The 21972-nt window shown below is 31.2% G+C and overlaps 1 protein-coding gene and 2 long non-coding RNA genes across 3 annotated transcripts; all 3 read left to right on the top strand.

The window, feature by feature from the left end:
• Positions 1 to 203: 203 nt before the first annotated feature.
• LOC135122456 (ELAV-like protein 1) lies at positions 204 to 1669 on the top strand. The gene is made up of 2 exons (XM_064046636.1): positions 204 to 233; positions 427 to 1669. Exon 2 carries the CDS (start codon positions 939 to 941, stop codon positions 1572 to 1574), a length of 636 nt encoding a protein of 211 aa, XP_063902706.1. The 5' UTR covers positions 204 to 233; positions 427 to 938; the 3' UTR covers positions 1575 to 1669.
• A 188-nt stretch (positions 1670 to 1857) lies between these two features.
• On the top strand, positions 1858 to 2431 carry LOC135122455 (uncharacterized). The gene is made up of 3 exons (XR_010279390.1): positions 1858 to 1975; positions 2193 to 2318; positions 2393 to 2431. It is a non-coding gene; the product is annotated as an uncharacterized LOC135122455 (long non-coding RNA).
• Positions 2432 to 18828: 16397 nt separating this feature from the next.
• LOC135122454 (uncharacterized) lies at positions 18829 to 21077 on the top strand. Its single transcript, XR_010279389.1, has 4 exons — positions 18829 to 18874; positions 18925 to 19059; positions 20824 to 20910; positions 21018 to 21077. It is a non-coding gene; the product is annotated as an uncharacterized LOC135122454 (long non-coding RNA).
• Positions 21078 to 21972: the final 895 nt, after the last annotated feature.

Consider the following 21972-nt stretch of genomic DNA (forward strand, 5'->3'; position numbering starts at 1 on the left):
AATTTGTAGGTTGACGTAAAGTTCAAATATTGGAAAGGGCATATAATAAAAAAATCTCTAAGCCCACGTGAGGCATATTTACACTAAAAATATACAGAGTTCCATATTTAGGCGAAATGTAAGCACGCTTAAAAATTTTTTTTTGAGGGCCAGCACCCTATATAAATGCATACGTAGGTAAGGCCCCTTCTTCTCGGGTTTCCCTTTTTTTTCCGTCCCGGCATTTTGTCTCGGTTCTCCTTTCGCTTATTTAGTTTTCTCTACTTTTTTTTTTTGACTTTTTACCTTTACTTTGTTTTTATTTTTATGGCGTTTCCCCCCCTCTCCTCCTTTCTTTTTTTTAGGATTTTAGCTTCAAGATTATTATAAAATACATCTATATTTTCTTTTGAATTTCAAGCCGGTAACTCATGTATATTTATGTAGGGCAACTAGTAGAAGAATGTCCGACTCAGAGGTTAAAACTACCAGTGATGGAAGACAAGAAAACAGTGACAGTAATTTAATAGTTAATTACCTGCCGTGTGACATGCTTGAAGGAGAATTAAAAATTTTGTTCGATCCTTGTGGCAAAGTTGAAGCTGTAAAAATAATACGTAATAGACAGACACAGGAGTCGATGGGTTATGGATTTATAAAGATGTCTAATTATGAAGAAGCCCTTAAAGCTGTTAATGATTTAACTGGCTTGAAAATACGTGACAAGACACTGAAAGTTAGTTTTGCTCGTAAAAATTCAAAGGATATTAAAAATACGAACTTATATATCCAAAATTTACCGAAAAAATTTTGAAAAAGAGAATCTGGAAAACTTATTTTCTACTTTTGGGACCATTATCGAGTGCAAAGTTTTAGTTGATCACAAAACAAAGGAAAAAAAGGGAATTGGTTTCGTAAGATTTGGCCTAAAAAGTGAGGCGGACCATGCCTTGCGAGCCATGAATGGCTACCAGCCTTCTGGGGCCACTTCCTGCATTAAAGTTAAAATAGCGGAGGACTTTGCTCTTAAGGCCCAAAGGCGACAGAAGGCTGCGGCTGCCACAATGATGACTGGAAATCGTTATAACCCCTACGGGGTTATGGTTAAACCAAATGTTCCTGCTTTTAACCAGCCACCGGTGGGCATGTACGGTTTTGAGCCTTTTACGCCGCCCGGCCCTTTTGGCCAGATGGGTTTAAACCCAGCAATTCCACAGAATATGTGTATGATCGGTGGCTTAGGCGGTATTGGAGGTGTTGCAAATAGCGTTGGAGGGCTTGGTCTTCCTCCTCAGGCGTACTCTATTCCACTGCCGCCTACCAGATCCGGCCCCTTATGGTGTCTTTTTGTTTATAACATTGGCAAAGAAGCAGATGAAAAGTTTTTGTATGATTTGTTTTCTCCTTTTGGCCACGTTACTTCCGTCAAGGTTATACGCGATGACAACAAACAGTGCAAAGGCTACGGCTTTGTCAACATGGAGGACTATAACCGCGCTTTATTGGCAGTCCAGTCACTCAATGGTTACCGCGTGGGCGATAAATTTTTGCAAGTCAGCTTTAAGCAGAATAAGGAAAAGACTTCTCGTCCATAATTTTCTTGACTTGTAAAGTATCTGTCTGAAGTAGAAGGAGTTAATAATTTTCATTATTATAATTATGGGCTCCGGCGCATTATTTTCATTTTTTTAGTATGATTTATTCTTGTCATTTCTGCTTGAACTGTATTAATGATTAGTTTTTACGTTGACTGCCTTTCTCATAATAAAATTTAAATTTATTTTTTTGGCCTCTTTTATTTTAAACCATTCTTTGATCGCTTGACTCGAATTGGTTTCCATCATTTAACTACTTACTCTATTTAAAAAAATTTCAATTTTGTTACATTTGCCGGCTTCATTATCCTCGTATCGTTGATTTTTTACTCTAAGTTTAAATTTTATAAAAATTATTTGCGGGACCTGATTTATATGACTTGGCCAGGAAGCTCAATACAGTAAGTTAATCAGCTGTTTAGTTAATAGTCATAAGCCATTTCGTAATTTTTTTTTTAAGTTAGATAGTTTTCTGTATGTAGCTTATTTATTTTGACTATAAGTACTAAAGGAAAATACGCATTAGGTTGAGAAAGTTTTAGTTTTTACAGACAGCGTCTTTTTGCGACGGTAACCCAATTTTTGGTTCCACTAAGAAGCTTACCTATTATATATTAGATAATGCTATAGAGGGTCGTGCTAAGCGCTTTGCACTGAACTTTCTGGGTACACTAGAAATCGTTAAAACCTGCTTCTTTTTAGGACCCACAATTTTTTTTATTGTTTGGGATTTTCTCTTAAAAGGTTTTCTGCTTCTATTGCTTTTTGTTATGTTTTAAATTAGGAGAAGAACTGTTTAGTTATTTATTTTAATTTAGGGACTTTTTTTCAATTTTACTAGTGAAGCATATGAACCCTTTTGAAAAGGTTATTACAGTGGTGTTAGTTTACATTAGTATATATTAAATAAGTGATAATCGATACGTAATCAACAGCAACTTGAATTTTAGCAATTATACTATAATAAGAGAGGATGACTAGTTTTAATAAAATACTGAAAGTATTTATAACTTACTACTTTTATTTTTATTTTAGCAGATTATCATATTCGTTTTTATTAATGCGTTTTATTATGTTTCTGACCTTTTTCACGCTTTTTTTAAAGAGTAAAGGGGTATATTTAATTTTAACTCACTGAAAAATAAATCCAATAAAGCATTCGGGGAACCTTTTATTTATTACAGAGTAAATTTAAAGGCACTATACTTTTGCGGCGCTTTAAAGGAGATAAACAGAGTAGGATTATTTTTAAATAGCGTTAAGCAACGGTTAATATTTTTAGACTTACTAAATTGGTCAGAGGCGTACAGTTATTTAGTTTATTATAGTTTTGACTAATGATAAAATAAAAATTTAACTTATTAATTTTTATACCGCTTTGTGTATTATTATCTAATTTTGCTACTTTTTTATTATTATATTTGGAAATTTATTTCTTGCTGTAATACGCGCGATTTACTAGCTTAAGAAATTATTTTATTTAGGTTATTTTTGTCTAGAAAATTTTTTTGTGCCTTCTTAGGCATATTAAGGAAAACTTTGAAAATCCTTATACCTAGTCGCTATGATAAGGCTACTAGACCTTTAGGTTAAGGCAACGCTTGTGCTTTTTCTTACTGAAGATTCCTTTTTCTGGATTTTCTTTGGCCAGTATATAAAAATTACTTATCCTTCTGCTCGTACTTACTATTTCTATTTGTGTTTAACCTTAGTACTATTTATTATTTATTAAAAACTTTATTTTTTTTACATCCCAAAAACAAAATTTCTTTCTTCCTTTCGGATGATTAAACCCTTTACAATATTTTAAAGCAAGGCTTTTGGCCTGGTGAGCTCGTTTGAGTTAAAGGAAAATTATAAAAAAACTTAATTATATTTAATAAATAGAAGCAAGCAAAACAAGCAAAGTTAATGGCACAAAAAAGTTTTTTTGATAGGAAAGTTAGTAAAACAGAAAATATTATACCTACAATAGAGTTACTAGAAAAATTTTAAGTAAGAAAAAAGTTTAAAATTTGCTTTGTAGTTACATTTAGAATCGGTATAGGAGTAAACTTGAGAAGTAAAAAAATTACAAAGAAAAATAAAGCTCAAAGAAAACATTTTTTTTTATTGAAAAGTATCGAAAGTTTCCTCCGCAGTAAGTGAGAAATTAGTGTATACATTCTTTAAATACAACGTCCCTGTACAGTTTACTACTGAAAGTTTAGCGAAAGGTAAATAATACTTTTAAAGTCCTAGTGTATTGTTCCTGCTATAACTTATAATCTGACTCAAGCCTTTACAGTAAATAGCTTCGAAGTATAAGCCATTATATGGCTTTGCCTGTAGAAATTTTACAGTTTATCATTTTGGTAAATGTGAATTTGTACAGCGGTGGAGGGCCCTGGGTGTTTGTATTAAACTGCGTCCTTGTTTAGTAATTATCTTTTGTTTATGATGCGTTTGGTTTCTTTGCCTTTGCTTTGGTGTAAAAAAACATTTTATATAGTAAAAGGTATTTTAAGTAATTTACTTATTTAATTACTTATTGTTTTTTTAACCTCTTTTTATCTCATCCTCAACGGCGTCTGTCTAAGCTTAGCTTATTTCCTTAACTAGTCTATCAGCCTAAGTTGAAGACCTTCCATTTTTCTGTAGAGCTTATAGACTACTAAACTTTATTTTAAAAGTTAATATATTTTTTATAGCTGTTGCGTTAGTTTTTAAGGTTTTAACTTAGTTGTGAAGACTTGTTTTTAGAATATTATTCAGTTAGTTAAGTTGAAATAGTGGCTCATACTCATGCCGATCGAACGTATTTAGAATAACATATGTATATGTCGCAAGTTATAACTTGAGTTAAGGATTTTTGTGGTAAGGTCAAACAAAGTTATTTTGGCTGGGTACTTTTAAGATTATGGTAGGTAAGGAACAAAAAGCAACGTAGTTGTTTTACGTATTACATAATGCGTTATGTAAAATATATTTTTTAGATAATTTTTTATAATTTGAGGGAATACTAAATTATTTTTTCAAAATAAGAGAAAATATGGCGTCTTATAGTGTCGTTATCGATGACTGTTGTAACGTTTCTAATTTGCCCTTTCTGAACATTAAAAATAGGGGGAAGCAAAGTTTACTAAAAAGAAATTTTTGGAAGGTATGCAATCTAAGGACATTCCAATATATATGTATATACGGCATCAGCTTGATATTTAATTCGGTTTTTTCGTTAACATGCTTGATGTTTCGCGTGCAAATCAACTGAGTTGTAAGCCCTAAAACCAACTATGAGAAACCTATCATAGTAGCATGTAAGGGTGTATTCCTTTTAAATTATAATTAGGTCTCATATAAAGGTAGTATCAACCAATACAGGCATTTAAAAAATAAATTTTTTTATTAAGGCTTTTGCCTAACTAAATAATTTTAATGTAAGGTGTCACATGGGCAACGTTTATTACTAATTTAAGAGACCAACCATAAAAAATCTAGATTTTACAAAAAGGTTTAACATTATTTCCACAGCCAAGTGGGGGAGAGGCGCAGTATATATATATATACTGGAAAATAAGACATTTAAAAAAAGCTTATCTCAGTCGGGTAGCGAACTCGCTAGCAAGGGGGTCCTTTTTTACAATGTAAAGTTGTAGCCTGCCCCCGGTTCAACGATGAGGTTTACAACAAACTTAAACCTAAAAACATGTGGTTAAAATAATATTAATCGCCATCTCTGGTTACTAAAACAAAGTTAACAGTTGCTTACAATCTTAGCTACACACCTACGGTGTTCTTATGAAAGTAACTTAGCCAGTCTCACCGAGGTTTTACTCGAGGTTACTGGGTCTAAATCCGCTCTAAGGTTAGAAGACACCATCAGGAAACGCTAGTATGCTACGCGAAAGTGGTAGCTAGGATGGAAGTACAGCTACAAAAGACAATGGACGAAAAAGACCTGCTCAAGGGTGCTGCTGACGATAAGGCTACCATAAAGGTTTTATATTAATTAAAAATTAATTATCGATCCGTGCTGCAGAAAATGTAACTTTCTGCATCACAACTCTGAGGCCAGAGTTAACCTAAGGAAGGTTTCATAATCACGATTTCTCGGTTTTGTTTGTAAGAAGAGTTTCAAGTATAAAATCGGGTACTAATTGCCATCTGAAGCTGAAGCCCTAGCGATCTGGACCTAAGGACAGAACCCACTGATACCAATGAATAAAGAAGAGTGACATGACCCGAGCTTTGGTAAGCCTGCCTTTGGACCCTATTTCATCTCCGGATGGCATCCTGTTAGCGTCCTTAGACCGAAGCTTATGGGAAGCCGCCGGTATACCAGCCATAAGAGACCAAAATGCATATAGAAAAGATCTTTTACTGCCACTTTATGTCTAGCCTACGGCACAAAAAGCAATATCGATTTATTGAAGAGTTACGAAACTAAGAAAATGACTACATGGGGATTAGTCCACAGTAGGGCTACTTTCACTAGCCCAACTTGCACCGCTGCAATGCATCTTTACCCAGCCGTGGTCGCATTCTTAGCTAGGCTTCCGAGCCTTAAATGATTGGTAAAGAAACGACTGAGCGTTTGAGCTCGCTAGTTTTATACAAGACTTCTAGAGAACTAAATGCTCACAAAAGAGCGCGGTTATATGTATAGTACTGGTACTATAGTTAGACTATAGTACTAGTACTATATATATAAGCGCGCCACTCCCTGACTAGAGTTATTGAAAAGAACTATGTATAGAAGTTCAACTACAACACCAAATATTAATTTAATTCCCATAATTCTCTAACAAGAAAATTATTCAACTCATTTAGTATCGCAACGTAGAGCCTCAAATCTAAGCTTCACCTAACCTCACAAAAGTTAATGTTTTCCTTGAACTAAGTTTTAGTATCTTCCAACTTTCGATTCTTTTAAGTTAAGTTATGCCATTCTCAACTCAATTAGCCAAGATTGCGGTGAATCTTTTTTCAACTTTGAAGCCCAAAGTGACGAGATTGATACTCTCCAAGAAGTTCTAATTATTAATCATTTATATTCTTACCTTAAAATACTTGTTGCTAAGATTTATATTTTTCTTCTTTTCGAGTTTCACATCTTCAGCTCTTAAACTATGACCATACTAATATGTTTTAGTCCACTTCTGTAAAAAGGTGGTAAAAGTTCGTTACCTCATAGCACTAATTAATAAGGTGATACGGGTGTTGTCGAATTTTAATGAGTGACCAAAGGACTTTTACTACACCCTTTTTTTTCATTTTATACGTTGCCGTAGTTCTCGTGTAGTAAAGAGCTTAAGTGCTTACTTAATTATTATCCAGCTGTCACCTTTATAGGCTAGGATTACAACGGTCCCTAATTCTTTTCAGCTTTCTAACCTAGGGGTCAACAACTTCATATGAAAATATAGTTGGTACTTTTGCTTAAGATGTTCCTAATGGTTGGAAGAAATTATTTTCTAAACAAAAAGTTTCCAAGCATTTAGGAGCCAATTTTAGTTGATATTTTTAGTTCTTTTCTAGGCTAGGTTTTGCTATATTTATAAAGGAAGATTTAATCAGCCATGTTGGGCCGCTTAACACTTCTTAGAGAAATTATTTTAGCGAACGATTTTTAAGCGTACCGTTCATAAACTAAAGTCAATCTTATTTGTTTTACGATCAATTTTAACAAATGTGGTCATACTTATAGGATACAGATGCAATAATGGAACCTGAATTTAATACCTTTTCGGTCTGGAGTAGAAACAGAATTAATATTATAATTACTTTATACTAAATATAAGGTTTTGAAGTACCTACTAAATGTTATATTACTCTTATTTATTAAAAACGCCAAGAGATTATTATATTGAAAGAATGCTTCAATTTTTACAATTTTTTATAAAAGAAAGTGGTATGGTAATAAGATCGATATATGTTACTTCTTAATATCATTTTTTATAAAGTCTAGAAGTAACATTTGAAAGCAACTCGTATATGTACGCCAATTGACTTGTAAACGATTTTTTAACTGGTTTTTATGAAAGGTTACATAAAACTTATATATGACATTCGAACAATTATAGTTTTTAATAACTATATTAAGAAAATTATATTACTATTACATACTAGGTTTACTTATTTAAGGGGATCAATATAAAACAACACTAGTTTGATTAATCTATAAAAATCACTTATATTACCCCCTAACTAACCAAATTATAGGTAGTTCACCGCTTGTGCTGTGGCATGAAAGCCAATCGTCTTTCTTTCTTATCGTTTTATTAACAAGTGATAATGTTAGCAAAATCTAGCAATAATTGCCGGCAATCCTTGAAAAGAAAATAACAATTTTTAGGCGACGTACTTTACTATGTATGAAACTGCTCAGCCATTGTCTATTAGACGAGCACTAGGAAAAGGTGAAAAAGTTTAGCCGTCTAGTAAACATTTCGCAAGTTTAAAATGATCCCATTTTGACATAATAATAAAGGTGTTACCAAAGATTCACATTTTGTAGTGATTATACAATGATTAATATGCGTAGCACTTTCTTATTAGCGTGCACGGCCACAAGGAGCTTACTGGGACACATCTTCATTCCGTCGATGTGGTATAGTTTGTAAAAAGAACAATTATAAAGCTAATTTATATGCACCTTTAAAATTTTGCTTCTTTTGTTTTAGGATTCATTGCTGATTCTTGACTTCCATTGGTAACGTAATATCGAGCCAAAGAATTGGAAAGGAAATTTTTAGGAACCAAAACACATACTATACATTTTAATATTGCTTATGAGCCTTTTTGGAAATGTAACTACATCAAACTGGCTTGGATTACCTATCTTTACTATACCTTTCCTGATCGTACAAGCCTTAAGCGCTTACATATTTTTAAATACCAAAATTACTAGCACCCCACTTATAACAATTTAACTTAGTTTACTAATATAATCGTTAGGATCACTACTTGCGTTCCTTAAAATCAACACTGAACGGAAGTTTCTTGGCATTTTTTAAAGGTCTAATTTCCATCGGGTGTTTCCGAACCTTAATAATACAGTCGACAGTGAAAGAGCGTGAATGATCTTATTCCACCTTATGCTTGCTTGTTTATACCAAAATTACTCGCCACAACTTGATATACTTAAAGTTATTGGAAAACTCCGATAAATCGTGACCGAGTAAGTTATAATCTACTCTAAACACAAACTCAGGACTAATTCCCAGTATGTTCCGTAATCGATTGTGTTTGCCCGTCAAATACTTTAAAGTAGAGTTCCAATCCACGGCATCACTTCACAGTTCTAAAACAAAGCCTTTTTAACAATTTGAATAACTCTTTCAATCATGCAATTTTTTTGATGGAGATAAATACTTACCCGATAGCTATTAAGAAATCGAGTCAATTTCTTAATTTTAAAGACAGACGCCTGGTTAAATGTCATTAACTGAAGAATTTATCATCTAAATATAACTTTATAATGCATTAATTTCAATACTTTGTGGTGACTTTTTCCATGCGAAATGTGAATATCTCTTCATAACCGTCTTAAGTCCTTGGCTCTTCCAAAATATCTACTTCTAAATGTTTCAAAACCTTCCTTTTATTTTTAATTCTCCCCTGAGTCTTTTATATTTATAACCATCTCGTTGGCAAGTCTCACACTTATCAGCAACTTTCTACGGTACTTTGGATTGCACTGTTTCTTTCACAAACGTAATTAATTTTTTTTTCCAGCATGGTACCAATTCTCGTGTAACCGCTTCAACTCTCCGTAGTTATCATGTTCTTTAACCATCTTTAGGTATTTACTTCTGAATAGGTGATAACTTGGACGGCAAAGCGATAACATATCTGCGATTATATTATCCTTTTCAAGGATATATCTAAGCGGCTAGTATGTATCACTCATTACATGTTAACTTTGATAATCGTTTTTCCTCTGACCAATATAGCATCCAATTCATTTTTATAAATTCACCGTAAACTCTTATGATCCGTCTTTATCACAAAAGTTTTATCACTTAGTTGTATGTAATAATTACAGTAGGCTATCGTTAATGCCTTTCTGTCTGTCACTATATTTTTTTTGAGCGCCCGTGAGTTTAGTACTAACTAATGCAATGTAATGTCATCATATGTAGTAACACGCCACCAATACCTATATCATTGTGATTGTTTGCAAAACTAATTCGCGCTCATAATTTATGTATTCAATATAAAAGCCTTCATCTAATAGTTGCACTACTTTATTCCACGCTTCCTCTGGCTCCTCACTCCATACAAACTTAACTTACCTGAGCAGTTCAATTATTATGGCATAGTGTGATACGTAAACTCATCAAAATTCAAAGATTGTAAAAAACTAGATAACTGATCCCAGGTTTCGACACTTTTTTAAAGGTTTGAAAGCGCTCTTTTCCCAATCAACTCGTGAATTGGTATATGCCCTTCCTTACCAAAGGACTCTATTTTTAACAAAGGTACATTTATCTAAGCGAATTTTAAAGTTAAACTTTTTTATCGTTCAATTAAACTGCACAACCTTCGATAATACTCCTCTTTAGATTCAGTGGCAACTAAACAACCGTCCACATAAACATAATTACCACCCAAACCAGCAGTAAGTATATCCTCTTTTTTTTTTTTTTTTGATATTCGAACGGGGCACTGACCTAACCAAAAGGCACTACCGTTCATTAAATGAAAAATATATCTAGGATATTATGAATAGCACGTTGGAAAACCCTTTCGCGTTGTCCAAAATACTGAAAACATCCTTGTTTCTTACTTTTATTTAATCATTCGTTAGACGATAATGTCCCATTACATACCTTTTGTTAAGGACTTGTAAAGCGTCACACATTCGTATAATATATCAGGTTCAATTCTTATCTCGTAAAAATATTATTTTTTTCAGGTTTTTCGACCACTACCTGTATGTAATTCCAGTTAATACCTTGAGTTTTCCTATTAAGCCGACTTCTAGTAACTTTTCACATTTCCTACTAACAACTTAGCATTTATTTTATCTTAACGTTCTAAGCGTTTGTATTAGCGTCCTTTAGAATTACTTTTAAAGGTTCCCACTGGGTGCAATCTTAAAGCAGAATCTTTTTAGCCAGTCCAGCACTATCCTTTGCGTTCACTCCCTTACAGCGTAAGCCTCTTAGGTCTTTAACTAAATCTGTTATGGAAACCGTGCTTCTTCTTTCTACAACATCTTAGTGTTCTAATATTACTTCCTGAAACACTTTCTATATTGTACTTCCATTTCTGTAAAATCTTTCTTGTTCTTAATGCTTTCTTAAAACTTCTGACTAACTCCTCAAGATTTATTCTCACCTCTTCCATAAACTTCTGTTTTAGCAACTTAAGTTTTGTACAAGTCCGTCAGTACTATAAAAACTTGTTGCTTTAGCTTGCAACAGAGCGGACTTTAAAAAACTTTGGTCCTTTCAACTCTGGCTTATCAGGGCCTATTAAATTCTAATTTAACTTTGTGGCCTATTGCGAGCGCTATATCATAAGAAATGCTACACGAGAGGCACCGGTATAACTATTTACGTTGCTGAAAGGCTTCCCTCCGGCTTTAATACAAAAAACAAACACTATTTATGGCGCTCTGAAGGGCGTTCATAATCCTTGAAAAAACAAAGTTTGATTGTGAGCTTTTCCCCTCTAGGTAAGATATTCTAAGTCAAGGAGACCTAGTTGGCATAGCTGGCCGGTGTCTTCAGACGTCTAGGGGCCTTATGCCTAAGGCTGCCTCTCCGTTGGTGGTTTTTAGCGGTTTTCCACCACACTAGGTCGAACGGTGGGTGTGCGGGTCAGATATCTCCCGCTTTTCCAATCATTCAGGACAAAAATTTCCCTTTATAAAGAGCGTACAGCTAGCGAGCAGTTGTACCTCCAACCCCTACTGAAAAGGGGTCTCCTGATTTAGCGGCTTAAGGTCTCTTACGAAGACCGGCCGTAGTAGATTAGAATCAGAGAAATACATGAAAAATTATTATAAATATAAATATGTCTTTATATTTAAATAAAAACAAATAATAAAGAAATAATATTAAAAACAGAATAAGAAGGCAAAGAGAGATATCTAGATTAACCGATGCTGTCCTTTATTTACTTATTTATATATGACAATTCTTGGTGCTCGATCGAGTCAAAAAACTTCGAATACTCGAGCTCCCAATCAGGGATGATGGCAGACTCTTTACGATGTAACTTTTCGATCGATAAGGTGTCATTACTCTCTTGATACGCGACACGTGGGCTTCGATAAGCGTGCCCAGTCCATAACTCGTAAATATATTTTCCCGCCTGCAAGCGATTAGTGTGCCTGGTTAGCCTGTCGTAAAGGGCATTGGCATTACGCTGGAAGACGTCGTCTAAAGGGTTCAGCTGAAGGTCCCGTTGAAGAGGTTCATTTCGCACAAACCACGAAGCGTTTGTCATCACGCAAAACAACTTGTTCTGTCACACTTGAAGTGCCCCAACGCTATTGCAGTGGAATCGTAGGTGCGAGCAGCAGACGCGTATGTCATTGTTGGCTGGATGTAATACATACAATTGCCGTTTGTTTCGAAAGTACATATATATTATTTAAACTAATCATATATACTATAACTCACAGGAAAGATCCAGCCCACACACATTGGGCCACTACGTAATTTAAAAAAAAGAGAGAGAATAGAAAAAAGCTGCGTCCTCCATGTGTTATTTATATATTCTGCTATCAATTTGCCCTCACTATCCGGTAGTTACATAACGGAGGATGGCTAAAAAATTATTACAAGAAAAGTAGTCCCCTGCCTTCATAACCCGAAGGAGGGATCCTAATATTTAAGTTCACTTTTATCTGCATTAATACGATATAAAAATTAAAAAACACTTATTGATCAGCTCTTTCAATCGAGGGCACTTTTTATGATAAACTATAGTTGACCCCATTAGAAAATAGGAGCGAATTAAATATAACAAAATTTTAAACCAATAAAAGATTAACTGTTTAATAACTATGATTTATAAATTAATCTAGATAATGCTAGATTATTTAGTTTTACTTATTCTTTGTCTCTTTATTCTGTTCTTTAATTTACTTCTTTCTTATTTATTTTATTTGAGTATTTAAATATTTTTATACTTTTTTATTAACAATATTTTTTCTTTTTTTTAACGCAACCTACGCAACCCATCACAAGCCAGAAAAATAGACGATTAGAATCTATCACCTACCTTGAGTTTGCTCGTCAAATTCTTAATTGATAAGCTACAACTTTCAATCCAGGCACGACGAATTTACGTATTCAACCTGTTAGGCTAATCACCGCCTTAACAAATTCCCTATAAATTTGTTTTTATTTTTTTTATATTACCCTACTCGATTTATGTAAACTATGATTTGGCTATTATAACAGTTTCAAAAAAGTTTATTTCTGCACTTAAAAATCTATAAATGTTAATAAAGTTTGTTTCTGTACTTAAAAATCTATTAATGTTTAATAATTGTTGAACCTTCTTTGTTCTTTATGGGTGAATATATTTAGTTGTTATGTTAGATTGCTCTGCACACTAAAGAATAGACGTTTACCTTAACAGTTATTAGGATTGGAGTTGTGTACATTTCTGAAGAAATAAAATAGCATTTTATAAAATTCTTAAAAAAGTTTGTGAATAAAATTTAAAAAAAGGTTTAAACCACCCTTACGCATCTGTTGTACTTAAAAGAACAAAGCAAAAAAAAAAAATGTATATTTAGAATCTTTAGCAGCCAAAAAGATTTCCAATCTTTTTTACTCTTCTTTTAGACAATTTTAAAGGGCCTTTTGAGTCCCCATACACCTCTATGTTTAATAAGACTTTAAGCTGCTTTCTTACAATATGTATAAATATTAGCAGTAAATTGACTTTTAGATATTACTGCATAATATTGATTTTAAAGATTAAAAGCGTTGTCTACCACAAAACATTTTTATATGTAATTATTCCCTTTTTACGTCCTTTAGCAAAGTGACTCAAAAATAGGGCTATTGATTTATATAAAGCCAACTTTTGTCGAGGATGAACTTAAAAACCCGTGGTTATTAAGATTCATTTTTCAGTGCAAAAATTAATGTGTTGAATAAGCCATTTATTTATAACAAACCTTGCAACTTAAAAAACAGAGCAACAGTTTTACCAACGATAAAGTTAAACAATAAATTCTTACACTGCTTTATAGTACGTAAAAACTTACTTTTCCCGAAAACTTTCAACGTCTTGTCGAAGTTGACTTTATAAGCATCAATAAGTTAAATATTTGCTAGCGGGGAGCAAAGGCGTATACTCTAAAAAACATTAAAGTAATAACATTGGCATGTCAGTGCTGTGTTTATAGCGAGATTCGGGTTTGTCAATTTGTATATATAAACGTTTTTCGTATTCTATATTGTAATTATTCGGCCCTAACCCCTCTAAGCTGTACAGATTCAGGACTTTTGGAGCGGTTGTTAACAAAGTTTACATTTTCGGCAGGCTTTGTACGTTCTAAAAACCGGATCGAAGCGGCTCTAAAGCTGTTAGTATAGTTTTATAAGATTGTATTACTAAATAGCAGAGTGAAGTTAATCTAAAAGGTAAAATAGTAAGGAAGTTGTTTTTCATTCCAATTAATATACTGCGTGACCTCTAAAACTTTTTAAAAAATAAATTATGGAATAAAAAAATTACTTTTGCTTAATCATTTGTTAAAATATTTTATAGGTATTGATTGATAAGTTTTCCAGCCCGACTTGATCAAAATAACCAAATGAGTTACTAATCTTATCCTCGTTAAAAAGAGAAGCAATCAGAGTTAAAGGTGTAATTAAAATAAATACACACCCAACAGAAGTAGATTCCATCTTTTATAATTAATTATTTTATTAAATCTTTAAAAAATGAAATATCCTCTGCCGTATTAATAAGCTAAAAGGTTGTAAAAACCACTTGAATCTTGAGGATCTAAGTGAAATTATAAAAATAAAAACAAAATCCTTCATAATAATAAAAGTTATTTTCTTTGCCCTAACATTCTTATGAAATTTCCAGTTCTTCAACATATATACAAATCTGCACAGTTAACAACCAAAGATTAAAATTAAAAAAAAATAACTGCAAACTAAACAGTACAGTTTTTCCAAAAAAATTAAGTTTGCTAATTACTGGAATAATTGCAACTTCTCTAAAACTTTTAATATCTCCCTTTACTTCCTCCCAGACGCACTTTTTATGCGAATATGAATATAAAGTTTAAAACTACTAAAAAAAAAACCTTTTCTTCAAATTTTATGTTTTGTGTTTTCATGAATGCTTGAATTGAAAATGTACGAGCTAAATTATAAGTACACTTTTACAGAATGTTGAGGAAAATGGTAGAAATAATTTATTTTATTAAAAAAAAATAAAATTGTATAAATATAAATCATGAACCATCGTTGTCTAGAGGATTTAATTGTGATTCTGCAACGGCCAGCTTTTTAATAATAAACCGTAAAGTTTTTTGCATATCTACATAAGTTTCATCACTTTTATAAAAGTAGTTAAAAAAAAATTTAACCAAGTAACTAAGAAATTTACTGGTCTTTATATTCTAAGTCGTTTTCTATTTCAATAATAAAGCGCTCATGAACACGCCGTTGTTTTATTTTTGAAATGGCAACAGCAATTCTCTTAAGATCCCCCTATTAACTCACAAGCAAAGTTATTATGTAAACCTTTCAACTGTAGATGAGAGCAAAAACTTTTTAAGTATAGTCCGTCTTAAATAATAATATTATTATAATAATCGCTTTAAAAGTTCAGAAGATATTTTATTTGAAAGTAAAAAGCTACTTTTTCAATATAAGGCAGCAAATTTGCAGAAACGTTTGATATATAACTGGAAAGTTTTTGATCTTTAGCCATCTTTATTATTAAAAAATATCGCAAAATAATAAAAGTACAAAAAGAAATACTTATTCATTAAGCTAACCCATACTGTTACTTCATTCTTGTACTCCCGGCTGAAAAAATCCTCTGGATATACATTTCGAAGGTACAAAATCCAATTTATTATTACATCTATCAATTCCTTAAGTAGATGACAATTTTTTCCTTTAATGTATATAAAATAAATACCGTTCAATGAAAATTATAGTTTAAATTTTAACAAAGTGACGCAATTCTAACCAGCCATTCTATACAGTTGAGGCGGAAGAGGGTTATAAATTTGCAGATAGTACTTAATATCCGTAAATTTTTTCCACCCCTGTATTTTCTAAAGACCTTCAATTATAGACCCAAGTTTATTCCGCTGTTAATAATAAATTAAATTACGGTTATAAAATTATCTAAGTCATAAAAGTTTTTTTTCTCTCTACTGTAATAAATTATTGTTATCACTGATTTTTTTTTGATAAAGTTAGTCATAACCAAAAGATACACCGTGGTGTTGTCTGATCCAAAATTACTGATATTTGTAGCTTCGTCAACAGATATGTTTTAAGTGAACCGGAGAAAAATAATAATACTAAAACGGAGGGTATTACTATCCCGATAGCAATTTTTTTTTTGGAAATTTGTTATATAACTTGTTGCTTTCATGTTCCAGTAAAATATATATTTGCAAAAACAACTAGTGTATTAGTTGTCACCTACGCAGCTAGTAGGGTGGGAATTTTTGAATGTAAGCCAGTGTCTTAACTTGACTAACGCAGAATATTAGGTTGGTAAATTGTAAGAGAACAAAAGCTACCAATGAGAAACATAAAGACAACCCCCATCCTTCATTTCTTTATTTCATTCTATTAAATTGTAGTCCCCATGACTCAAGTGTTATACTTTCTGAGCTTCATACCTATTAACAAAAACCTTCGTAGGTTCCAATTTTATAGATAGTGTTAGATTCTTTAAAAATGTAAATCATTCTTTCCTTTTCCCAAACAAAGTTTACACTTATTTATAAAGATAAGAATATATTCTTCTACTCGCTATTTCGTATTTACCTTGATCACTTGCTTTTACCAGTTGATTTTTATCTTCCTTCTAACCTTTATCGAATTCCCGAGGCTTATAGACAAAACGATTTTTTCTATTGTGCTACATTTAACCTATTTACTAATAATTATAAACTTAATTTACAATAATTCAGGAAAAAAAGCATTGTAAACAATGCTCTATTGGAACGAAGCAAGCAAAGTTACTTAGCAGTTTTCTAAAGTAAGATTTTGCATCCTTAAATTAAAGTATTTGTATATGTAATAGTTTAAAGGTTTTTAACTCAAGCATTCAACTTTTTTTAATAAGTTAGGGTTAGGGTTAACAATTTAAGAGAAAATGCAAAGAACCAGCAAAAAAAAATTTACAAAATTGATAAGCTGGAAATTATAGTTCTTGATGAAACAACATATATAATAAAACTGAAAATTAATTTTCTTGTGTACAGCTGCTGGCCTGAGGAAGGCACCTATGTAACCGGCTTGTCCACCGCAAAATTATCCTCAACTAATCTTCAGAGTGGGCATTAATAGAATGCTTGAACGGTTCAAAGAAAATATTGCAAGAACCTAGAGAGCATGTAGTCCTTTGCGCCTTTCAGTTATTCTCTTGTTAACGAAAAAGGATTCATTTATATTAATTTATTTAGCATTTCTTGAGATCGGCTAATGTTATAGTTACTTTTCTCCAATGAACTAGCTAGCTATATAAGCTCTATTTTAATAGGAAATTGCGATTTTTATTGTTAATATATTAATACTATTATATCTTTTTATTATTTATCAGTAAACCTTTATTTGCGAGTACTCCTATCTTCATGAAACTTTTTTATTTACAATACGAAATCTCGAGGTCTTTCTTGCTGTTTTTTTTTTTTTCAAGCAAACTATAAAGTTGTGCTCTAATCAACTCACTCAAACTCAGGTTCGCGCTTCTCAATAGCTCCTGTTAGATGCTCCTAGTGCGTTTAACTAAAACTAAATGCAAGTGTTGTACCTAAATGCTTATTGAATAAGACCCTATATACACTATTTTAAATTTATTACTTTAAAAGTCTGTTTAATGTAAGTTCATACGTAAAAATATCGTGTGGGTTTTATAAGTTTGGTAAGTTATTTACAATTAATTTTTTTTGAAGGAAAAGAAACAACCTGCTTTTTATGGTGGCAGTGCACAATTTTACTAGTTTAAAAAATTCTAATGGATTATTTCTATTTAAAAGCTTTCTGCTATCCTATAATTTTTTTAGTTATTTTAAACAGTGCTTTTAGTAATTTATTAATTATTATTATTATTTTTTTTTATAGTTCATATCAACGTTTTTATTATGATAAAAAAGGGTCGCAGTTGGTAATATTGCACTTGTTTTTTTTTTCATTGTCTTCAATCTATTTGAAAAGAGGAATAGAAAATAAGATAGGAACACCTACGTTACTATCTTTCGGTTACTTTTTACAAATCTCTTTTCCCCACTGCCGAACTCTCGTTATTCTTGTTTTTTGTGTGTTTCTTTAATTCTTGCTCATGGACACTTTGCAGAAGAAAGGTTTATGTATGCAGAAATGAGTTAGGATTTAAAAAAAAAATTTAGCACTCATTTATTATAAGTTCTTAAATATATTAAGTGAATATGTAATGTATTATAATAATATTAAAAACAGTATTAAATTAAATAAGCCCCACGGCAGTGCGTGGATGGGCGTTTTTAAGTCAGCCTTTTTTACGTGCCTACGCTCTTATTAAAGGGGCTTTTTTTGACTATTTGCTTCAGACTTTTTTTATTCCGACCTATTTGTGTTGGTTTTTATACAAAATTATTTACAACTGCCTATACACTAGTCCAGTTTTTGTTTTATAAAAATTTACATTTTCATCACCCAGACTTTTGCTTTTGCATATGCCTCTTTTTATTGAAGAAACTATAAATAAACAGAGACTTTTATGCGAAAAGCAAGTTAAGCGGGCGGTAACAAAGGACGCAACTGTTAAGTTTTTTCTCGATGAGCTTTCAAAAAAGGGTTGTTCCTTCGACATTAGCAAGATTTTATGTGCTCCTTGTGGGAACACGGAAGGTGGCTTTAAAAATAAAATCTTTTTTAACTTCTTTACATTTTCTAGCAATAACAATTTATTTTATTGGTGAGTATCATTTGCGCACATAAGTCAGAAAAATATTTTATTTATCGCTATTAGATTATACAATTTAAAGTTTACTTTTATAATAATAGTCTAGAAGCGGGTATGTTTTTAGTTATAATACCCCTTTTTTTTTACTAGGTAACGTTAAGTGTGCAGGTTCTTTCAACTTTGAAACAGCAGAGGTATTCACCCCAGTATAAGTTTACTTGGCTTTTATAACTGATAAAAATAGATTAAAATCTGTGATAATGTTTTGTCTTCGCAAGATCACGTAGATAGAACTTTGGCCCACGAACTTATTCACGCCTTCGATCATTGCCGGGCTTACGTGGAAGAAAAAAATGCTCTGCACCAAGCTTGTACTGAGGTATGTAATTTTTTTATTTAATTTTTGTTTAAATAAATTTCTCTCTGCCTCCTTTCATTTTCTATTTTTATATTTATTTTAGTTATTGTATTGATATTTATATTAAAAAATAATCTTTATAGTTTCGTATATATTTACTTGGACATGTTATAGTTTTTGTTTTGATTTTTTTTTTAAACTGCACAATATCTTTTAAACAAATTTATGTTGCATTATTTTAATAGGTATTGAAAGTATTTACTTTTAATACTTATCGCTGGAGAACTATGTTTTTTTTGTTTTATTATGTTTCACAAACTTTATCTTATTTTTACTTTAAAGTGAGCGCGTTAAAAATTTATAAATTAAATTTTTTTGGTTATAATAAAGGTTTACCTTTTATAAAGCATTTTAAAGTATAATTTTAAAATTTTTAGCGAAAGTTATTAATAAGGTCAAAGTTACTTTTGGATTATATATAGAATTTTAAGGTGTTATTATTGGTTTATTTTGAGGCACGCTTTTATTAATTAAAAACTAAACACAATCTTTGAGGAAATTTATTTTATGAATTTTTTAATAAAAGTTAAAAAAAAAAGTTGATGTTCAGTAGTATTTCGTTAGGGTTAATATTTATGCTTACTAATTATGGATTTCTTTTTCATTAAATATTTTGTTTTATTTTCTAATTTTTTTTATCTAGAATTTACTTTTTACCTGAAATATAACAAGTAAAAATAATAAGTTCTTCCTAAACGTTAAAACTATGTAAAAGTTATAAAAAAGTTTTAAATAAATGAAAAAATCTAAAATTTACCTTTATAATGAATACAGAAACTTTTAAAAAATATGGTAATAAGTAAAGACAATAATATTGTTTTATTACTAAAATAAAATAAAAGTTTTTTATAGAAAGTTAAAATTTTTCATAGGAAAACTTTAAAATTTACAAACCTAAAAAATATAACAATAAGTAAAAAATAAAAAATTAGGTTTTACAATTAAAATTAAAATTATTAACAAATGGAGAATGAAATCAGGATTTAAACGAGAAATTTCAAAAATTAGTTAACGTTAGACAAATTTTAACTTTACAAACAGTACACGACTGGCACTTCGCTATTGCACCAAATCATATTGCAGTCATTAAAAATCTTAAAAGCGTGGTATAAAAGTGAAAGAACTTTGCCTGGAAGATTTTTATTTTAAAAATGTACAGTATAAATTAGTACTTCTTGCTCTATATAGAATAAATTTTTTAGGAAATTCTTATATAAAAATAATTATGTAGAGGTTTTTTTTAAGGTGTTAAATTTACCTAAATTCGTCTAATCCTTATACCTATATTATAAACCATTTTATGGTGATCTTATAATTTTTTTCTTGAATATTATTTTTATTTATTTAAGTTAGTTGGGATTTTTATAAATTTGAAAAGTTTCATATATTATTCTTAATTTTTGAACAATTCTTAATTATTCATTATTTTAATAAAAGATCTTTTTGTATTTATTATATTTTTGTAAACTTGTCACTCAATATGACTGCTTTCTTATTTGCTATATATTTTTATAAACAGTTTTATATCAATTCTTTTTTAATAGTTTTATATTTCAATTTTTTATATTTATTTGGGATTAAATAGGTGAGAACAATTTTATTAACTTGTTAACTTTTATTTTTCTTAAGGGATTCTTATAATTTTTTTTATAAATTTTCGAAGGATGTTGATTTTTTAATTTACAGCTATTTTTACTTATTGTTTGCATCTGACGTTATATTAAGATTCGAGCGCATAACCTCAGCAACGAGTGCCGCTTTTTTATTGAATTTTTACGGACTGGCAAACTTAAATGGAAAAATGGCCAAAAAGTAATTATTATCACGTATCTTTGTTTTTTACTAGTATTTATTTATGCTTTATACTATTTTTAATTATGCAAAAAAAATTTAAAACTATTGATTTAAAAATTTCTTAGGAATGTGTGCGGAGGAGGGCCCTACTATCTTTATACGGAAGCCCACACTTTTCTAGAGAAGTTATTATTGTTATCCTTATTTTTATTTTCATTATTATTATCATTACTATTAATGCTAGACCGCTGAAAAGGCCGTAAATCAGGTTTTTGAAGAATGCTATCAGGATACTACTCCCTTTTCATATATGCCATAGTATTTGCATCTGTTTTTAGTAATAAAAAAAGTATAAATTACAATTTTTTCCAATAATTTTTTTATAAAAATGCTATTTTCATAACTCTCACTAAAACTTTTGTTATAGTAGTTATTAAATGTAAATACTTAGACCGCTAGCCACTGAACTGATCACTCGTTTATCTCATGCAGTCAACTTTTTTTAAAAAAAAACAGTAATAATTAGAAAGGTGACGAAAAGGTATTCGTGTACTATTCTCTTATGCTTTTTAAGTGTGTATCTTTATTAGATAAAGTCTTTCCTAACTTTTTTTTAATCTAAGTAAGTATGGCGTTAGGTACTTTAATTCCACTAGCTGTGCACTAATACCATAACGAAGATGGGTCTCACGCAATAAGTGATCTGCTACTCTTTGCAAGCCAGCCAAATACTATTCCCCAGTAGACTCAAGAGAAACCGCTATTACTATGTTAAGGCAAAGTAGTGCTACTACAACGTAAGCTAGGTAGTATAATTGCTAGCTTCGAACTTAAGTGTGAGGGGAGTCGTTATTCTTTTTTCTCGACAAGTCTTATTAGTTATCGTTGCTGCATTCTTTTTGGACCTTCCTCCCCGTTGATTTCTCCATCTTGCACGGAGTAGCCGTTCCGACGTTAACAAAAGCCTCGAGCTGTGGTGCTGTACCTCGTATTAACTAAATTTATTTTAAAATTCTTTAATTCACAGATTTTGGGTATGGAATCTTTTGGGTTTATTTGGTTTAAAGCCTTGACGTATAC

This window comes from Zophobas morio, unplaced genomic scaffold (assembly GCF_036711695.1).
Source record: "Zophobas morio isolate AGI-343-1 ecotype UQ-CSIRO unplaced genomic scaffold, CSIRO_AGI_Zmor_V1 ptg001285l, whole genome shotgun sequence".
In the NCBI taxonomy this organism is placed as follows: Eukaryota; Metazoa; Arthropoda; class Insecta; order Coleoptera; family Tenebrionidae; genus Zophobas; species Zophobas morio.